The following is a 21,188-nucleotide window of genomic DNA, read 5'->3' as shown; positions in this document are numbered from 1 at the left end:
TTAAGTGATTGAGTGCTGCTAATGTTGGTAGAAAAATTGTTCATCCTTTGTGTAACTCAAAGGAGGTATTTCATTCCTTGTGTGATTCAAGGAGGTGTTGTTCATCTATTGTGTCTTTAACACAGGAAAAACTTGATAACTTTTTGGCAAGTATACCAAATCGTTCCAAGTAATACAGTGATAAGTAAAAATGTATCGTTCTTCCAAGGGAATTTGAGTTACCTTAATCAATTAAAATTATTTATCAAGATCAATTACTGATGATATTTGTGATTTCAATTTGGATTTTAACATTAAATTAACAACGTAAACAAAAATAAGATTTGAAAAATGCGATAAAAGATCACTGGAATTGGTCTTTGACTAACATTTCTGTAAGATCCTGGACAACATATATTCTCTGTTCAAGCATTCACATGAGAGTATCTTGTTTCAATTCCTTGAAAACAAGTTCTAAAATTATCTATTGAATTATTAATTCCTTAATTAATTCATCAGATAATTTTGCATTAAGTTCAGATGTTAGAATGACCAAAAGCACAGAAGCTATTCCTAGCGTAATTTACTTTTAGTTTCTTTTCTTACGTTTCTGGTTCTAAAAATACTTTCCATTACAAAAGAACTTTTAAAGAGATTAATACTTCCGTATAATCAAAAGCAAGTCAAGAAAAGAACATGAACAAAAACATATATTGCACAGGAATTTTACATGAATGTTTCGTCATACAACCAATTCCAATGAACAGAAAATTTAGCCTATCCTAGACATCTCAAACGTACTCTTTACAGCAATTCCTTGCATAAAGTGAAGTCTTGATGTCTTGACAGGTCTCCTGATCGTCTCCTGAATTCTCCAGTCTTTCTCTGACTATTTTCGTCTCAGAAGATAGTTTTTGCCTTTCTGTCACGTCTTTTAAAACCAATAACTTCACTAATTCGCACAGCGCACAGATGTGTGTGCGCTATGCGAATTTCGTGTAACCGCTGCCTCTCAACTGATGTTTTTCGCATAGCGCACAAGTAATGATGCGCTATGCGAATTTCCATTTCCTGGCAGTGCGAGCTTTGGCTTGCGCTATGCGAGAATTAGCTGACAGACTCCCAATTATACATCATTTCCTGTACAATAATTTACAAACAAACTACTTCCTATTACAACATTTCACTGAGTAATAACATGAATAATTAGAAGATTGAGATCATTTATAAGTGTAGAAACAACTCTTTTTCACACTTATCAGGTGTTTTCTAAACCTAAATTTTATTCTCTGAGTGTAAGTTGTGGTTATTTTAATAATTAGTTAATCCCTCTTTAGAAAAATTAACAAGTACACGTAAGGTCTTGTGATCCGAATCAATATAAAATTACCTCGTATAAATATCTTTTTTCCTATACTATTTATTTTATTGTTATTATTTAAAAAGAATCAACTTTATTTGTAAAGTCACTTTATAAAAAGAGAAAAATCTTAAAAGGTACAATTTTATTAAAGAAATCAATTCACATTCTCTTGGTTTTTTTTCAAACATAATTGTTCCACTGCTCCCATTCTAAGAAACCAAACTTGTTTCATTTGTTATGATCAAAACCTAGGCTGAAAAGACTTATGTTTAGATTCAATTTTGCATTTGCATTCGCTCAAACATTTTTATTGTTTTTAGAGTTATTTGAATGAGAATAAACATATTATGCTTTGAGAACTATGCAATACATTGACCTTTTTTTTCTACTTTTGTTTTACTTAAACCTTAAGAGTTTGGTAAAGCTTTACATATAAACACTTAAGATTAGCTATTTTAACCTAAATTATATTTATTATAATATCCAAATAAAATACTCTAACCTATATGGTGGTGGGATTGTGTCACTTAAGGATGACAACAAAAGAATGAATTTCATTATCTCATCACCACATCCTTGAATTTAAAATTCATATGGATATGAAACTTTTTGTCTCATCACAATCCCCATCAAGAAATGGGTATACTTGTACACATGCCTATGCCGAGTTCCTCTTTCTTACTATTTCAATATAATGAATTAAATTTTATAGAAAAAATTAAAAAAAAAAGCATGATATTATCAAATATTTGATATAAAATATTTAGAAATAAATCATAATTATATAAATTTTAAATAAGTGTAACAAATAACAATTGAATAAAAAGTAAAATAATTATATAAAATATTATGAAATCGTACATAAATAAAATTTGATAACAACCAAAATATCCAATAATTTTGAAAACGTTAATGAAATAAAATTGATAATTTAAAAATATTTTAAATGTCTCTTTACTTTCTTTCTCTAAATTATAATAAAATCTCCTTTTATATATTAATAAGGTTTAATGTCTTCGTAGCTCCCTATTTTCGTCCAGAATCTCAATTAAGTCTCCTTCTTTTTCGGCGACTCAATTGAGTCCTTATTTTGTGAAAATTGCAATAATTAGACCCTTACCGTTAAATTGGGTCTAACAGCATTAGTGTTAGGTTGATGTGACATACTGACGTTGGTTTTTAAATGACGTGGTTCTTTAGTGTATTTTGACGTGTCTATTTTATTTTATTTTTTAAAAAAACAAATTCAGAAAAATGAATTAAACATTGAGAATGAATTGGGAATTCAACTTGTTTGAATTAGGGTTTGAGAAAATTTCGTTATGTTTCTTTGTAGGTTCATACAAATTGGAAATCAATTTCAGAAATTGGAGATTGATGGCACTACCTAGCAACATATTTCTTGTCCTTCATCATCGGCGGCCTAGGACGGCGCCTAGAGAACCGTCGAGACGACGCCATTGGCTGTTAAAGGCGGGAGGACACAAAGGGAGAAGATGGCGATAAAGACAGCGGAGAAGTAGAAGGTTTTGATGAAGAAACAAAAATTGAAATGAGTTTGAACTGAATCGTAGTTATGATGGAGAAAAAGTTGAATCAAAATTAAGAAAATTGAGGGATGAGAGTGGTGGTTGAACTACACAAATTACTCTGCACCTTTCTTTCTTTCTTACTTTTGGAATCGGTGCTTGAGGATTCGGGTGCTTTGAAGGAGTTCTGGTCTTGTTCTATTGCATGCCATTGTTTACAAAACATTTATTTTTTTACCCTTTGATCTTTTATATGTTGCATTATAACCTCAGCAAAAATTGTGTGTAATTGCCTTTTAATCGATTAAATGTTGCTGCAAGCTTTTGAACATGATAAATGAGAAACTCTTATATTATGAAACTAGTAAAATTTTCTTCCCTCTACAACCTAATAAAACCAGTAAAAATAATAAATCACCAACTCTGTCAGCACGAATCACAAACACTCACTATCAAATTTGTCTTTTAAAGTTAAAAAAATTAGGAAAAGTTAACATAATTTTACAAAGGAGAACTTCTAAAGGGAATCAATATGAAATGCTTTGTACGAAGAAATAAGAATTTGCTAGATCAATCAAATGAAAGCCCCATTACACGTCCAAGGTATATAAACACTTGAATTGTGTATATATAAGAATCCTATGATTGCAACATGCAACATTGCACTAAGCTAGAGCACCTCAAGAACATCACGCATTTTCTTTCTGTTGAATCAGATATTATCAACCATTCATGTCACAAAGGAGTAAGTCATTTCATTTTAGGATCCCGTGGCTATTAGTACCTTATGAATCCTTCAGAGCCATTTCCTCCTTCATGAAAAATCTCTCAAATTGCAAGACCAATTCTCAAAGCTATCGTCCGTCCTCATCTTCTATTCGCAATTCAATCTGCAGAAAACCAAATCAAGACCAGCAGAAACTCTAGAATCCCAAATCGTACTGCCATCACGATTTAACCTACAATACCCTCGCACATCCAAAATCCAAAATCCCCAAATTCAAACCCCAATTTCCATCTTCTCCCTTTGTGTCCTCCCGCCTTTGACAACCAATGACGTGGTCTCGACGGTTCTCTGGGTGCCGTCGCAGGTAGCCGGTGATGAAGGGCAGGAAATATGTTGCTGGGTAGTGCCATCAATCCCCAATTTCTGAAATTGATTTCCAATTTGTATGAACCCTACAAAGATGCAGAACGAAATTTTCTCAATCACTGATTCGAACAAGTTGAATTCCCAATTCATTCCCGATGTTTAATTCATTTTTAAAAAAATAAAATAAAATAGACACGTCAAAATACACTAAAGAAGTCCACGTCATTTAAAAACCAACGTCATTATGCCACATCAACCTAACACTAACGATGTTAGACCCAATTTAACGGTAAGGTCTAATTGTTACAATTTTCACAAAATAAGGACTCAATTGAGACGCCGAAAAATAAAAGGACTTAATTGAGATTCTGGACGAAAAACATTAAACCTATTAATAAAGATTACAATACAATATTAAATGAAAGTATATATATAAACAAAATTAAAATAATAATAATTTGAATTAGACATAAATTTTCATTTTTTTTAATTTTATGACAATGACATTAAATTATTATATTATACTAAATAAATGTCTTTATACAATTATGATGATAAAATTACATTTATGAAAATAAGTTAGAAAATAAAAATAACTATATAAAAATTATTAAAAATAATATTATACATGATAAAAAAACAACAAATAAAAATATTAAAAATAAGTTAAAATGATCATATTGATGGCTTATAAACTATGTGATACATTGTTAAACAAAGTTACACAATAAAAAAAATGTGTAATTCATAACTATATATATAGAGAGAGGACACACCTCTCTAATATCCTCTTTGTTTTTTCAATTTTATCCTTTCAAATTATTACTTTCTAAATTCAAATAATTCAGAATAAAAAAGAATATTTTTTATTTTTATCATTTTAATAACTACTTTTTTTTAATTCAAATAATTACTCATGATAAAATAATTATTTACTCTTTTAGCGAATCACTTTTTCAAATTTAAATTTCCTGTTTTGTTTTTCCAATTTTACTCTCTTAATTGGAAACTTTTTAAATTTAAATAATAATTCATAATAAAAAACTATTACTTTTTTTAATTCAAAAATTTACTCATTATAAAAAAATTATTTACTCTTTTATCAACACTTTTTCAAATTTAAATAATTACTCATAAAAAATTATTTACCCAATATTATTTATAATATTCTTTATTTCAATAACTGATATTTATTTAATCTATAGCTATATCTATAATTTGTTTTAATTTTATCTTTTTAATTACTAATTTCAAAATTTAAATAATTTTTAAATATTTAAAAATACGTACACATAGGCACGATAAAGTGTTTACGCTAGTTAAGGGATAATGGAGATTCTTTGAGCAAAACAAAAAGTTGTACAGATAAAACAAAAATTAATGATGAAAAAGAATAAAAATAAGTTTGTTTTTTAAATTATAGAAGATTTCACATGATTAAACACTTGAAATTGAAAGAGTCAAATATTTTCATGTGAAAAAAATAAACAATAAAAAAAATACTAAAAAGGAGTAGAAATAAAGAAATGTGAAACGTAAAAACTCTTTGATTAACGAAAAATGATAATACACGGTTTGGACATAGCTACGTAAATAAAAAAAGTGTAATCAAGATTATGATAAAAGGAAGGGTTAAATATGTTTTTAGTCCCTAAACTATTGGCGCTTTCTGGTTTTCGTCACTCTTTCAAAATAAGGTACAATTTGGTCCTCATTCTTTTCGAAACGTTCGTTTTAGTCTTCGGAATTTTGGTTTTAGTCCTCATTTGTTGCTAAATGAGGACCAAATTTTTAAACAGTGTTTAGTTTTCGAGGACTAAAACGAACGTTTCGAAAAGAATGAGGGCCAAATTGTACCTTACTTTGAAAGAGGGACGAAAACCCGAAACAGCCAATAGTTTAGGGACTAAAAACATATTTAACCCTAAAAGGAAAAACATATTGGAGATATGAGTGAATTTTGTTAATATAGAATAAGTCTTATAAGAGAAGAAAGGTTACAAAACTAAATACTAAGAGAATTATATTTATATATATATATATATATATATATATATAAAAGTCTTTTAGATTATCTAATAAATTAAGAATATTTTAGTAATTTAATAACAACAACATAAAAATGGGATGGATATATAAAGGGGATGGAGCGGATCAGTTGATATGCACATACTCATCCTTATTTTTATACTCAATTAAAAATAAGGTATTATCCATATTAATATTTTTACTTATTTAATCACTACTGTAAAAAAAAGTTTTTGACGTGTGTTATTTTCGACATTCAATGTCCAATCCAGATTCAACTTCTTATTAGGAGACATCAATTTTGATGTCGGATCCTCTTCCCGGAAGTCGGATCCCCTTCCTAGACGTTTGGACTTAGGGGAGCCGACCTCTATACCTTATTTGATGTCGGAGACCCATTTAACCGACTTCTATAATGACGTTTTATTTACAAAATTGTCACCGGTAATTTTTTACGTTGAATTTTCTTTTATTAGACGTTAAACGCGTAGCGTTAAATGTTATTTCTGCATTAGTGAATACTGAGATTCTCTATCAAAACGAGAATAAATTTAGGAAATACTCACGGAAAGGAATTTATTTGCTATCAAGAGAGCAAGGGATTCTAGAGAGAAGAGAGTATAAATTGATACGTAATCATTTTTTTAATTGTGTTAATACCAATTTATTGAAAAAGTTCATATATGACTTTATTTAAAATAGTTCATATATGACTTTATTTAAAAAATATAAGAACTCAATTGTGTTAAAAAAGTATAAGAAAATAAATTATAAATATAAAATGATAACAAAAATTGTAAGGACCTGAAAAATGGGCCAAGAGCAGTTGGGCCTTCTGTTGAGACAGCCAGGCCCGTAAGACTAAGGGCATTATGACCTTAGAAATGACTTTCAGATCTGAGTTTATTAGCCAATTTCCATTTTCTCTCTAGAACTCTTATTTTTCCTAACCTTGCTCTGCCTTCTCTCTACCATTCCCTCACATTAAGCCATTGCATGTTGGATTAGGTGGTGCTCAAGTGACTGCGATGCAGTAAGCTTCGCAACCATCCGATTAGATTTTCCTTCTTCAGCGAGGTTTGGTCGAGTCCTTGCTGTGTGAGGCACTGTTAGAGCATTCTAGTGGGCTGTACTGCTCAACTCCAAGGTAAGGGGAGCTAGATATTGTTTTCAATTTGCTTGCAGTATTTGTATGTATGTTAAATTCCTTAATGGGTGTGTTGTTTGATTTGCTTGTTTAAGCTCTAAAGTAAGTGGGTCATATATGTTGACGCGTGTGATGTATGAAATTGTAGCGTGAGGTCTGTAAACTGAATTGGTTGAATCTAGCTGCTGTAATTGGGCGTGTTGGAAGTGCTTGGAGTGATAAATCTGTTATAGCTTGAATGAAATGGAAAGTTAAGTGAAATTTTGGTGTTTTAGGGCAAATTGGGGGAAGTGAGGTAGTGATTTTTGGCATTTGGGGCATAAAGAGCAATTGGGTTGTTGGGACAGTCTTAGCTAGTGTATTATGAATTGTTTGAGTCACTAAATCGATCAAAATAGGTGCAAAGCAGTAGGATTGGGTTTTGGATCCCTAAGTTTTGAAAATTGGTGTTTTAGAGTTGAAATTGAGTCTTAATAACTTTAGAATGGTAGTAGGAATGTTTAGAATCATTTAGATAAGTTTAATTAAGTATAAAACAAGAATTAAGGGTGTTAGAAGTTAGTAAAAATGGTTAGGAATGGTTATGTTAGGTGTTGTTCATAATTCTGCAGAAATTCTATAGAATTATGCAGTTTCGCCGAAAGTGAACTGATAATCGTTCGACCATGCACTGTTGAGCGTTCGGTCTCTTAGGTAGTGTTCGATCTTGATAGTGGTCGGTCTTAGGTAGCGTTCGATCTTGATAGTGCTCGGTCTTAGGTAGCGTTCGATCTTGATAGTGCTCGGTCTCAGGTAGTGTTCGGTCTCTCAGGTAGCGCTCGATCTATTAGGTAGCGTTCAGTCTCTTAAGTAGCGTTCGGTCTTAGTGGGTGGTTTTGGTAGCGTTCGGTCTTAGTGGATGGTCTTAAGTAGCATTCGATCTTAGTGGGTGGTCTTGGTAGCGTTCGGTCTTAGTGGATGGTCTTAAGTAGTGTTCGGCCACTTCTTCAGTCTTACCTTTATGAACCGTTCGGTTCTGTCTTTGGGAAGAGAGATATTGTTCGATCTCCACCATTCACAGGATGTTTGGTCTTGCTCATTATGTGTTGATGTTTTCCGTTCGGCCTATATTCCTATTTATTCCAGTATGCTATTTTACTTAATTGTTCTAGTTGCTTTAAGGGCTTATGTGTGCATTATCATGTTGGTGTTAAAGTGAAAAGTATCAGTATTGGACGTAATTCCATGATCCTCAAGGGGGGATACATGGTGGTGCCCTCGGTGTTTAGAATGATTTGCATGGTAGCTCAGTCTTGGGGGTTATCCTGAAACTACAATGGTCAATCATTCTCAAGTAGAAAGGATTGAATCATGTCGTGAGTAGTAGCAGGAGGTCCTAGTCTTGGGTGCTTCTAGTATGGCCCAAGGTGAGTGATAACAGACTAACCTTGTGAGTGTGGTAGGGTGAAACCCATTGACAATGACTTTGCAAAGCAGTAGAGGCCACCACGAGTGCATAACCCGCCATAGCTTGACAATCATTCTAAGTCTGGATGAGTCAAGTTTAAGTGCAACAAGTCATGTGGGTGTAGTGTATTGTATCTGTCTTTGATTGCATATTGCCTGTGACCGCTATAACATGATTTTTATATCTAGCTCACCCTTGCTTGTGTGTTTGTGTTTGCTTGGGTATGCTTTCTTTTGCAATGATCATCCAGTTGGATGTGAGCAGAGATGGATGAGGTGCCTCTGGAGCAGGCTTTGGAAGGAGACGATGCTGCTGCTTAGTCTCCTTAGGATTCTCTTAGTATTTCTTGTATTTTGAATTACTATTTAGTTGTTGAGGATTTTCCCGGTGATTCCTATCCTTCTGAAATACTCTAATTGCGTTTAAGTTTTAAATCATGTCTCATTTTGGGATGACTGTAAGCTTAACAACTTTATTTAGAGTCTACTCTAAGTGTTCTCTTTTTATATAAATGTGGACCTACTATGTTATATGATTCTATATAATCTGGGATGTTACAAAAATAATTAAACCTAATTTTATTAAAAATTAAATATGTTTTTAGATCTTAAATTTTGACGTGAAATTAAAATTCGTCGTTCAAAACTTTGATACATTTTAGTCTTAAACTTTAAAAATGAATAAATATAATAATTTTAACTCAATTATGTCAAATTTTTTTCACGTGTCAATCACGTTTTTCGATTGACTGAGGTCAAAAACAACTCAAATTCCAATATGAAATACATTTGACACAAAAACATTTAACATAATTGAAAGGACTATTTACATTATTTTTTATTTTTTAAGTTTGACAAAATATATCAAAGTTTAATAAATTACTATGATTAGACTCTCTTGATAATATAATATAGAATTTTATCAAATAGTTTATATTTATGTATTTAACATTGATAAGCATCGAAAGAAAAGGTTAATTTGATGTATGTACTTATTTAAACGAGAGGTAAAAGTTTTGCAAAGAATTTCTTAAAGAAACATGTCTATTGCATAACATATATTTGTCTTATTTTGATAATTTCTTTTAATGTTTTACTTCATAAGTTCGTTGTAAAATATATCGGTGTGTTTATACAAACACGAACACTATCATTAAACATAATCTACGGACTAAAGGATAAGATTATGACACATGAAAATATCATCCAAATCCTATAATAATTGAACTTTTTGTATTTACATTACACTGAATTAATTCCGCTATAGTGCTGTATCATATTCGAATCTAATTTTATTAAACTTTTCTAATATTCACCATTTCCAACCTCAAGGATGTGACGTGACGGGGATCTATCTTTGTCCTTATCCTTTAAAACGTATTTGAGGGAATAATAGAGGCTGTGAATGGTGAGTCTGTGTAAATAACAAAGAGATCACATCCATTTTGTTTTCTTTATCCCTTCACTTAGTTTTTGACTCGACAAAACCAAGTGGAGGACCTATTCTCATATCTTATCAATAGATTCGAGTCAATATTTGTTTTCACAATTTTATTTTGTTTTTGTCAAAATGTCATTCCTTTTTATTCTATGCTATTCAATCAAAACTTCAAAGCAATACAAATAGGTTTCGTGACATTAGGTAGGAAAAAATTCAATACTATTGATGGAAAAAACGCTTGAAACAAGATGAATATAATTTACAAAAGTTAAAATCCCAAAAAAAATCATAACCGTTATTTAATCACGATAAAAATGAAATTTTTTATAATATATCGATAACTTTTCATATTCTTATAACAATGTTTAAAGCATATTCAAACATCTAAAGCTATGAGTTTAAAATTTATTATATAATTAATACCGTTCACTGTATTATTTATTTTAAGTAATGTAAGACTTTTTATGATTATTATTTTTATCAATTTAATAATTTTACCATGATTAAAATAAATATATATTTCTTTTTATTTTCATTGTCTATACCATCAATCATACTCTATCATAAAAAAGTATACTCACTTAAAATTAAACAATTTCAAGAATTTCCTTTTAGTTCACATCAATACTTATATATAAGCACCATATACCTTACATCAGTGTTAGTCGATGTCTGTGCAAAAATACCACACACCTACATCAATGCTAATAAAGTCGTGTATAAATCACCATATCATGCATCAATATTAGTCTATGTCCATGTATAACTATTGCTAGCAAAAGACTCATCCTAACATTCACAGCTAACACTGGTTCTCCTTGTAGCTCGCTAGAAATGTTGCAATCACTATAGTAGCATTGGACATCCCTACATCTCGCTAGAAGCACATCAGTCCCCGCTGCTCCACTGTCAACCTTCATCGAACATTGCATAAGTCACCACAAGCTCCACTACGAAAAGCTTTGTAGATCCACCATTGCACCTCGTTAGACCTCCAAGAGCTCAGCTACATATTCACTGCACCAACACGACAACATCTTCAGTGACAACAACCCTTCCATCAAATTTCTCTATGTCACATTTGACAACATTTGCAAATGTCATTGTAAATTCAACAACCAAGAATGATTATCCAACAATAAGGAATTAATCTTTTGTGGTGTGGAAGATTAGACTAAACTACAACCAATAAGCATACTAAAAATATCTTATCGAACCATAAGTTCTTGATATCACTCTAATGGAAGAAAAGTATTATGGAGAACATCAACATCTTTATTCCCGAGAATTACCCTACTAATAGAGAAATAAGATTAACATAATAATATAATATGGAAACTCCAAAATCAGAAAAAACTATGACAGTTGTCTAATGACAACTAAAATCTAAAAATTTGTACAATACATAGACAACTCTCTCATGCTCACCTCACAACACTGTATTACAAAAGTATAAAAAAAAATCAAATACAAGCTTAAAGTTTTTTTTAACTAAAACATCTAAAATAATAAACTTACATTCCATTATATAGTCACTATCACCCACTCTATTACTTATCTTAGGTGATGTGAGACTTTCTAATATGTATTATTTTCATCAATCAACAAGTATTTCATTAAGATATTTTATAAGATAAAGGTTGTATTCATATTCAAAGATGAATTTGGAGAAGAGTGAGTAGATGAATTTAGGTGGATTTGAAGGTAAAGTTTGTGTTTTTTTCTTTTAAAAGATCTAGAGGTGAAAGTGGATGGATTTAAAAGTAAATTTTGATTAAATTATATGGAAAATTTGATGGAAGTGAGAGAATAAAAACATATTTGAATATTATTATTATATATATATATATATATATATATATATGCAATGGTCAAACACATTCAATATCTAAAAGCTTCTCTCTGCACTTCCACCAATTTTATGAAAATCTCAAAAGTGCCCTTTGTAAAAATAAAAGTTAATATAAAAGTAAATTTTCTCTCTATATTTCAAAACCAATATAAAAATGTTTCTTCAATTTTAAAAAATCAATAGGTGTAACTAGTATACAAAATTTTCTCTAATATTACAAAAATGTTATTACTTGACTTTTTATACCACTTCTGACTCCAAACCAATGTAAAAGATTTCATATTAATTATAAAATTCACATCGTCTCTACTTTTATATATAGTTATAAAAAATCTATTTTTTACTAGTGATTGTAAAAATTTAAAAGTTGATCAACGTTCGCCTCTTTTAAAAAAAAACATAACAAACAGCCGTGATTGTGCTCTACACATCAAATTACTCCTCTTTCTCCTTTTATAATAATCCTTGATCGAAACCTCTCATGCTATTGTTGGAAATCACATAACAGAAAAACAATTTTAAATAAAACACACTTACAACTAAGATATAAATTTAAATAAAAACACATAAAAGAATTTAATATGTTTCGGTATTTAAAGTTTATATCCACGTATATTCAACAAAAATATTATAATTCAACGTACCATCTTTTTAATGAAAACTACGAATCCTCATGTGATAAAAACTACAAAACTTTTTCATTTTGTAGCAGAAATGCAAAGCCGAGTAAAAAAATATATGCCTCCCACACTTCATATTAATCCTTTAATTAATATGTTCCATTTGACAATATGAAAATAAAGTATGAGTACTAAGAAAAAGTAATAAAAGATAAATAAAATTTCTCTTTTATCTTTAAGAAATAAGAAAATCTCTGTCATAATTAAATAAAAAATCTGATCATCTTATATAAGAAAAAGATCTCACACCTTCAACATTAATTATATATTAATTTTATTTTTCTAAAGGAACACATTATTATTACTAAATATTAAACATGTAGTCAATTACTTTAACTATTAATTAAATTTAAACAAAATTAATAAAACTAAAATTTTTATATAAAAAATATAATTTTTTGTTGTGCTAAAATAAATATATTCATATTTATTATACTTACTATTTATCCGAAAATTGTTTAAAATTTCAAAAAAGTTAAGTGTGAAAATACAAAAATTTATAAATTGAAAGAAATAGAAGTAGTTAGAAACATCGGATTTTACAGTACTCTCAATAAAATACTATTTTCAGTGTTCATGTATTGGAGATTTCAGTAGAACGCATAATAAAAAATAATTTCTGAAAATGTTAGATACTAGACATATATTTCAAAGTGTCCTATCAAACATAGAAATATCACATTCTAACGTAAGACTTCTGAAAACTTCAAAAATCTTCCAATAGATAACTTTTGTAGGTTAGAATAAAATTTTTCATGACATACTTTTCGTACATTCTTCTTTTCTGTATCTTTTATTATCGATTGAAATACATCAACTATCATAAAATTATGTAACTTTCTTTTTTTTTTTTTTAATTTGACTAGTTCTGTTCTGTTCATCATTTATGTAAAAGATTTAATCAAGGTAGATGTTTTTTAAATAATAAAATTATTTATTAAAATAAGTAAAGAAAACGACTTATTTCAAAATTAAACATATAAGACAAACATATAAAATAAAAGAAGAAATCTACCAATAAAGAAATTGATTTTAAGAATAATTTCAAATAAAGTGTCCAAGTAGTGATGAAATATGTCAAAGTTGGAGCCTAATTTTGTCTTTCCAGTTATCGCAGAAAGTAATGGCGTAGGGCAACAGCTGTGCCATACCAACTACTCAATTTTGGCTTTAACAAATAAAATCAGTGTGATTTCCAAATCAAACCATCTTTTCCACTTTCATAATTCTCTTTCTATTCCTCTGTCAGCAAGCACTAGCAGGAACAGGACAAACCATGATTCAAGAAATTGTAGAACAAGTTCATGACATAAGACGCAAGACACAATGTATTAAACTTCATAGTTTGTTGTGAGCATCCATGGCTGGAATGCTTCCAGGAGTTGAATGTGCAAGAAGAAGAAGATTCCATAGTTGCTTGGATTCAAACTCAACTTCTTTAGCTTCACATGTATCCACAAGGCGCTCTTCTTTTGGTTTGTATGCAAGTAACTTTTCCTTGTCCACTTCACAGGTGTGTGTATGTACCTAATATCCCTCAATTCCCCTTTCATTTATAACCACATTTTTATCATTACTTTTCTTCCTGAATTTCAATGGAAACAGCAAAGAGGCATGTTATACCATACACACCCAGATGAGGATATGGCAGGAGCTGCCAGAGAAGCCAGACAGAGATTGGATGACAAGTTCAGAGCACAAAGGATGTCAGATAACAAAAGGTATACAAAAGAAAATCATGAAAAAAAGTTTTTTGCTTTTTTTTTTATGCAGATCTGATTATCTTTCTTGAAGAAGCAGAATACTGTAAAAGCATAGCCAAATCAAAGCACAAGCCTACTTCTGGTCATCTTTAAACAACAACATAGTTCCAAAAGCTTATGTCTAGAGAGATGAAGAACTAGACATTCTGCATAAATTTCACAATACCAGAAACTATGCAGAAAGATACTGCTAGAGAACCATCTTGCAGAAACTATAGCTATTCTGTGATCAACTATTTCAGCCTAAGCATCAAACTGCATTAGGAAAAAAAAATTGCCTATCGAGTATAACACACCACAACAGATTTAGCAACAACTTAGCCGTGTAAATTTTTTTATAATATCAATCAATTACAAACTATCAATGGTAGGATTTTTAAAGTAGTCTTTCAATAAACTCATCATACACTACTCACTGGTTTGTGATTCTACATCTGTGTCTTTGTCTAATTGTTTGTGTTTCTGAAATTGGTATTTTATGTCATGCTATGGCTACACAAGTTGTATTTCAGCTTTCTTCAGGCTCAAATAGCTCTTCTATTTAGGTTTTGGAATAGTTGGTTCATGACTAAGTTGAATTTGAGCATATCAGATATAAGATCCTACTATGCATTGTCCTCACTTCAGGCTCAAATGATTCTTGTAAGGTTTTGTGTGTTTTGTTTTGAAAACTTATTATGGTTAATGAATGAACAGGCAAAAGAGTACAACATGTGTGGAGGGTGGAAGAACAAGCATAACAGAGTTGCACACAGAGGTATATGGGTCAAAGAAAAGTGGTGCAAGGAAATTCAGTTGGAGTAGATGGAGCTGGAAGGCCTCTGAACAAGAGGACTGTGCAGTGTGCTTGGAATCATTCAGGGTCGGAGAGACACTGATCCATCTTCCTTGTGCACATAAGTTCCATGACAGATGCTTGAAACCATGGTTGGAAAATAATTCTCATTGTCCATGTTGCAGAACAACCATTCTTTCCCTCTCTCTTTAACTTTTCCCTGTCTTCCATTCTAGACTGAGTTGGATAACATGAAGTCATTTGTTTGAATATTTGAACTTCAAAGTGATTATATGTATCTAATCTACCACATTTGAAGATCAATCAATCACTCATTATTTTGGCAAGCTCCGATGAAATATCAAATCATAAAACATGTAATACATTTGACAGTAATGCCACATTGAAGAGCATATACTTTATAATAGGTTAGTCGTACGTTTGTTTAGGAAAATCTAGGTTAAACTATAAAGTAGTTATACAAAATTAAACTAAACTAGTTAATTTTAATAGTGAATTAAACTACATTATTTACAAGTTTAGTTTACTACTTATATTAAAAAATAAACTGACTATTATAGTTTTTTAATACTATAATTATTATATTGTATTTTTCTTTGTTCAACTAAAACTAAATTGAAAATTAATTCCCTAATAAACATAACTTTTCTTACGAAAATTGTTATAGCTATTGAATTAAAGTTTTTTGCTAAACCAAAACTAAACCTGGAATTAATATTTCGGTAATCATATAATTTTTTTTCTTAACAAACAGATGTTGAAAGCAAAATAAGCAAGTAAAAATTTAATGAAGATAAAGAATTTACATCAGTAGCCTACTTTTTAAATTGAATCAAATTATACAAACGTTGGACTAAACTAAAATAATAGTATGTCAAAAAATAAAAAACTTAACTAAAAAACGAGTTGAACTATTTTCAGTTTAGTTAAATGCAATATAATTGTTTGATTGGATTTTTTTCTTCGAAAACTAAATAACCTACTGGAATAGTTTGATATCTACATTCTTATTATTATACACATAAGAGAACACCGATAGAATTTATTAAAAGAGAGTAAAACATACTAATTCAACGGAAATAAAGTAAACTTTAAACTTATTTGAAACAGTTTAATTGTGTTATATAATTCTTTACATGAAACACAATTTATGATTTAAACAAAATAAACTAAATTGAGTTATTTAAAAATTTTAATTATATAAATTATTTGAATTATTATATATCCTACTATTTTAAGTGTATTTTCTAATAGCATAAGTTAATTCAATTTAATTTGAGAAATCTTATTTAAGAATATCAAATGAATGAAACCATTCGGTACAATTATTATTTAAATAAATACTTTTTCTTTCTAATGCAATTAAGTTCAATAATTAGGTGAAATACTTTTAACAATCTTGAACTTATCACTCATTTCTTTCAACTAAAATTTATGAGTTTATTAATTAACAATGCGTTACCTTTAATAGACAAATTGTATATAATAAACAGATACAAGACATTGTATTTTTTTATTATGTGAACTCTAGTAAACTCTCCAGTTTGTTTGAAAAATTTTAAAACTATTATTCAGTTGTTCTTCAATTCTTCATGATATTTTTCATTTATTTATTATTTCTTACTGTTTTAGTTTTACATTTCTCAAAATTACAGTTTAGTTTTTGTATATATTTATTTGTATATTTCAGTTAGTTAAATAATTTTTTTATAATATCTTAAATTAATAGACTTTTTAGATGTTCAATGAAAGAAAGATATAAACTTTTTAAAATATCAAGATTAAAATAGTGAAAGAAATCTAAATAACAGACATAAATTTTTTTTTTAAAGAATCAAACATTTGCATTTGCCACCCGACCCATTGAGCAACGGCTAGTTCCTGCATTATCGTCATCATCAAGTGACCGTTCAGCTCACCACCCCAGATTCAAAATACAACGTTGTTTCTTCTGGTTTGTTTCTTCCTCATTTCTACAAGACACCATTTTCATTGGCATGAAAAATTCTTGTTCTTCGTATGAAAAAATGGGGTACTCAAATGCACCCAGGGCGTACTACTCCACTCTGCACGATTCAATCACCTCTCTATGCAAGACCATTCTTCCGTTGGGCCTCAAGAAAAAGTGTTTGGTTTCCGCAGAGCACACACTGTGGAAACTTCAATCCGACAACCTCAAATGGCAGCAAGACTCTCTCCATCAGATTCTCAACTTGATGGCTCTACACAAAGATGACATCCTCTCTGAAGATGAGGTTTCGGCTTTCAGGGCCCATTTGCTTGATACCCTTCTTGCTTCTCCCCCTCCAGAACAGGATCATGCCTCCATCATCAAAGACAAGCTTATGTTCTTACAGGTGAGTAGGACTAGTCTTGATCTATGAAGAATCTCACTTTCGCCAACATTCTTGTTCATTTGGCATTCACCCGCTTCGAGATTATGTTGCCCAGAATGATTTATATGTTAATAAATGGAAGAACTTTATGATGTTTCTAAATAAATACTTTTAACCACTTAAACTAACAATCATTTTGTACTAAATACCTTTTGTTTTTTAACAAATCCATTATTTTATCAAATTCATTTGATATTGGCCCCTATTACATTTACGCTTCCGGTTTTGTTGCAATTTTTTTTTTCATGTTGCTGAGAAGTACAAAATTGTTTCTTATTGGTCCCAAATCTGGTAGTGATGATGTGGATAGACTCTAGAACTATTGAATTGAGGCTTGAGATCACAACTAAGATTTTGAATTCCAGTTATGATTGCAATTTTGTACAGAATATTGATAAGAAGTTCTACCTTTGAGTTACTAAGTTTTAATTAAATGTAACATTGTTTACTTATTGGTTGGTGCCAGGAACTTCTTCATGCCAAATGCATTTCTGAAGGAGAGTGTCAATCTTCAAGGAGGCCTTTGCTTGTGAGATTGGCAGTTCAAGGAGGTGAGATCGAAGGCAGGGAAGTGATCAGTGCAGGGCTGACAGACACCAGAGAAAATCCTGAGGAAGAATGGTCAGATATTGACTTGAAGGATGATCAGTGCTTGATGAACAAAGAGAATTCAAATTCCAAGAAGACATCAAAGCAGCCAAGGAAGCAGGTTATGAAAGGAGCAACCTCGGTTTTAAGCTTTGGATCTCCTTTCAAACCTGGGAAAAACTCGATGGAGAAGAGCATATTCAATTCACCTACTTTGCACATGCACTCAACGCAATCAAAAGTCTCTTCTCCCTCTATCTTTACCCAAAGTGAATTGAGGCATCCTAAGGAAAACAAACCCTTCGGGGATGGATCAGAGAAGATGAAGAGGAAGCCATTTAGAGCTCTATTTCATAGGGATAAAAATAAGAAAGAGGGGCATGGTGGTGGAGCAAAAAACCAATGGGGGTTTGATGGGTTGAGGAAAGGCAAGAAAAGTGACACAGATGATGACACAGTTCCTTTGTCTCTAAATGAGAGGTCTGATAGTGAGGCCTACTTCTATCAGCATTTTTCAAGAGCACACGATGAGGTGTCTCTGATCAACAAGTTGCAGCCTGATCAATCACCATCTGTTTTTTCCGTGGATGACAAGGTTTGAGAATTAAAACACTTCCTTTTGTTTTTCAAACTGCAAATTACATTCCCTTTTGGACAAAAAGAACATGGTGAGCTATTTTGAACATTGAACCAAATTTCTGTATGAATAAATAGGTTTTGGTGGAGGACTATGTAAAGAAGGAGCTGTCAAGAATGCCTACAGAAATGAGGAGCGCAGACACAAATCTCAACTTCTCGTATGTCATTTCTCAATCATTTCATTTTCCATGTTTGATATCCTTCTGCATAATTATTAGTAACTATTTCCTACAAATGCAATCTTTACTTTTTATTGTATAGAAGCAAGGAAATAGGTTAATCTTGTTTTGGCAAACCATAGGAACTAAAAATAGTTAAGATCAAACTATAGGAACCAATTCGGTAGTTTAACATACATTTTCATTATAGCAGTAGAACTACTATTATCTACTCCCAGGCTGAAAGTGTTATTAACAAAATTTCCTTTCTTACTGTGTTGAAGACCAAGATTTGACCGGCAGAGTGAAGAAGAGGTGAAGAAACAATTGAAAAACAGTGTTGTTGAAATGGAAAACAGGCACAATAATGCAGAAGTGAAACATGAAAACTCGATGGGATGGACAACATTTGAAGACGAAGAAAATCTTCACCCTAACCTTTTTGTTCACCATGGTAAATCATTGCAAAGCCTTAGCAACAATCCATTTCTTCTTCATGGTTAGAGTAAGTGGATCATCTCACCAGAACCAGCAAAAGTGTTATCGTTTGAATTATTTGTATAATATATGTGTTTATATTTATACCATAATGCGGTCTCTCCTAAACAATATTTATATTTTACATAGGAAAAAATAAATTTATCCTCCTATATTAATAGAAAATCACTCAATTGATTCAAAGTTTTAAAAGTTTAGTTTTTTTCTTACCCAAAGTTTAGTTTTTTTTTTTCATCTAAATTATATGCACGCAACTAACCCCAAAATTCATGCTGAGAGACCCAAATCCAACAAAACGTATTATGGAACTTCATGTAAACAGAGTTTATTTTTGTTATACAATAGAAGAAAAGTTGATAACCTTTACTGTACCTTTACCAAGTCTTGTATGTGATTTTTATTTCATGACTCATCCTTCAATGTTTTTGAAATCATTGGTTCTTTTTTCTACTCTGAAAATCGCATACAAAATCTTGTATGTGATTTTTACTTTTGCTATTACTTTTCAATGTTCAGTTCTTATTTCTTGTCTCGTTCTTTCCATTTAATTGATCACAAGTTTTTATTTAATTCACGTGTTCACTTACTATTAAGTCATTTACAACTTACCATTTAGTTTTACTTTTTCTTATTTTTTTCTTGGTGGAACTTGGCGCGCATGACACTCGTCTGTTCCCAGTAGATGGTTGTGTTCTGGTGTATGAATGTTCAGTCCGACTTCATAAGTCACAAGTAGCTTGTTTTCCCTCGTCTGACTGTCTAATCTATCTATGACGGGACGACCATATAGTACGCACGAACAATTCTTTCAAATTTGATTAGACAACAAACGTACTAATTATGAAATAATTAGTATATTGTCACAACCTATAACATTATATACCTTACTTCAAAGAACTAACGACCACTCTCATTTGTTAACTAGTTAAATGGCTTGAATTGGGGATGTATTAGCAATCCTTTAAAACAAAATTTCTCTTAGTGAACCATTGAACAGTAAACAACACCAAGATGATTAAAGGAGTTTAGTAAATGATGTAGATTGAGAGTTCAACAAATTCTATTTTTCATTGACATTGAGATTGAAACAAGTTTGATTGAGTTGAGTTGATTTGATACTTCCAACCACTTGACTTTGATGATAAATGTGTTCAAGAGTTGATCTTATAGTTAATCTTGTCTAGTAACTTTTAGGTTTTGATTGTGATTAAATAGGTATGCAATGCTTATCTTGATATTTAATATGCTAGAATTATTTTCAAAGATTTCAATTGATTTAAATGGACTTTAAACCCATTAAAATGTTCATAACCTTGCTAAACACTTAATCGATTAAAGCTCCAGAGGTTTTGTTTAGAATCAAAATCAGTTTGTTTCAATCAGTTCGTATGTACATCAATCAATTAAAATCACTAAAAAGAATCATTTTGAGTATTTTTTTTCAGTAACCCATTTTACTGTATTTCAATCAATTAAAATAAATTTCCACCATTTTACTGTATATCAATTTAACAAAATTGATTTCTATCATTTGACATCTATAAGAAAGTTTAAATAACTTTTCAAATATGTTTTTACACATTTTAAAACACTTGTATTGAAATATTTTGTTTCAAGCAAAATATTCTGAATATATTTTGTTAAATATTTTTCTTAGTGGTATTTATTTGAGAAACTACCAAGAGATACTACTAAAATTCTCAAAATTACTTTTCTCTAATGGAAGAGTTGACAAGCAAATATTTTGCTTCATAGCATATAGAATATGGAGATATGATATTGAATGGAATTC

The 21,188-nt window shown here is 30.5% G+C and overlaps 2 protein-coding genes across 3 annotated transcripts; both read left to right on the top strand.

The window, feature by feature from the left end:
* Nucleotides 1-13,663: 13,663 nt before the first annotated feature.
* LOC124849094 (RING/U-box superfamily protein) lies at nt 13,664-15,443 on the top strand. 2 transcript variants are annotated; one of them, XM_088106446.1, is made up of 3 exons: nt 13,664-14,077; nt 14,164-14,279; nt 15,018-15,443. In XM_088106446.1, the coding sequence occupies exons 1-3, from the start codon at nt 13,919-13,921 to the stop codon at nt 15,307-15,309; spliced, it is 567 nt and encodes a 188-aa protein (XP_087962572.1). In that variant the 5' UTR covers nt 13,664-13,918; the 3' UTR covers nt 15,310-15,443. The 2 variants fall into 2 exon arrangements, with proteins under 2 accessions (XP_087962572.1, XP_047182910.1); XM_047326954.2 differs by having other exon boundaries at nt 13,670-14,071.
* A 1,545-nt stretch (nt 15,444-16,988) lies between these two features.
* Nucleotides 16,989-19,991, top strand: LOC124849085 (uncharacterized). The gene is made up of 4 exons (XM_047326948.2): nt 16,989-17,474; nt 17,980-18,696; nt 18,816-18,898; nt 19,183-19,991. Exons 1-4 carry the CDS (start codon nt 17,115-17,117, stop codon nt 19,400-19,402), a joined length of 1,380 nt encoding a protein of 459 aa, XP_047182904.1. The 5' UTR covers nt 16,989-17,114; the 3' UTR covers nt 19,403-19,991.
* Nucleotides 19,992-21,188: the final 1,197 nt, after the last annotated feature.

Source organism: Vigna umbellata, chromosome 2 (assembly GCF_029865625.1).
Source record: "Vigna umbellata cultivar VRB3 chromosome 2, Vumbellata_1.0, whole genome shotgun sequence".
NCBI lineage: Eukaryota > Viridiplantae > Streptophyta > Magnoliopsida > Fabales > Fabaceae > Vigna > Vigna umbellata.
Note: the sequence above shows the minus strand (reverse complement) of the source record. Positions and strands in the feature narration are given on the sequence as shown.

Bases quoted from the DNA above. Each gene is read 5' to 3' on its own strand.
- LOC124849094 (XM_088106446.1), top strand. From the start codon at position 13,919: ATGGCTGGAATGCTTCCAGGAGTTGAATGTGCAAGAAGAAGAAGATTC. The intron at 14,078-14,163 runs GTATGTACCTAA...CAATGGAAACAG, and splicing joins TGTCCACTTCACAGGTGTGT to CAAAGAGGCATGTTATACCA. The intron at 14,280-15,017 runs GTATACAAAAGA...ATGAATGAACAG, and splicing joins AGGATGTCAGATAACAAAAG to GCAAAAGAGTACAACATGTG.
- LOC124849085 (XM_047326948.2), top strand. From the start codon at position 17,115: ATGAAAAATTCTTGTTCTTCGTATGAAAAAATGGGGTACTCAAATGCA. The intron at 17,475-17,979 runs GTGAGTAGGACT...GGTTGGTGCCAG, and splicing joins ACAAGCTTATGTTCTTACAG to GAACTTCTTCATGCCAAATG. The intron at 18,899-19,182 runs GTATGTCATTTC...ACTGTGTTGAAG, and splicing joins GACACAAATCTCAACTTCTC to ACCAAGATTTGACCGGCAGA.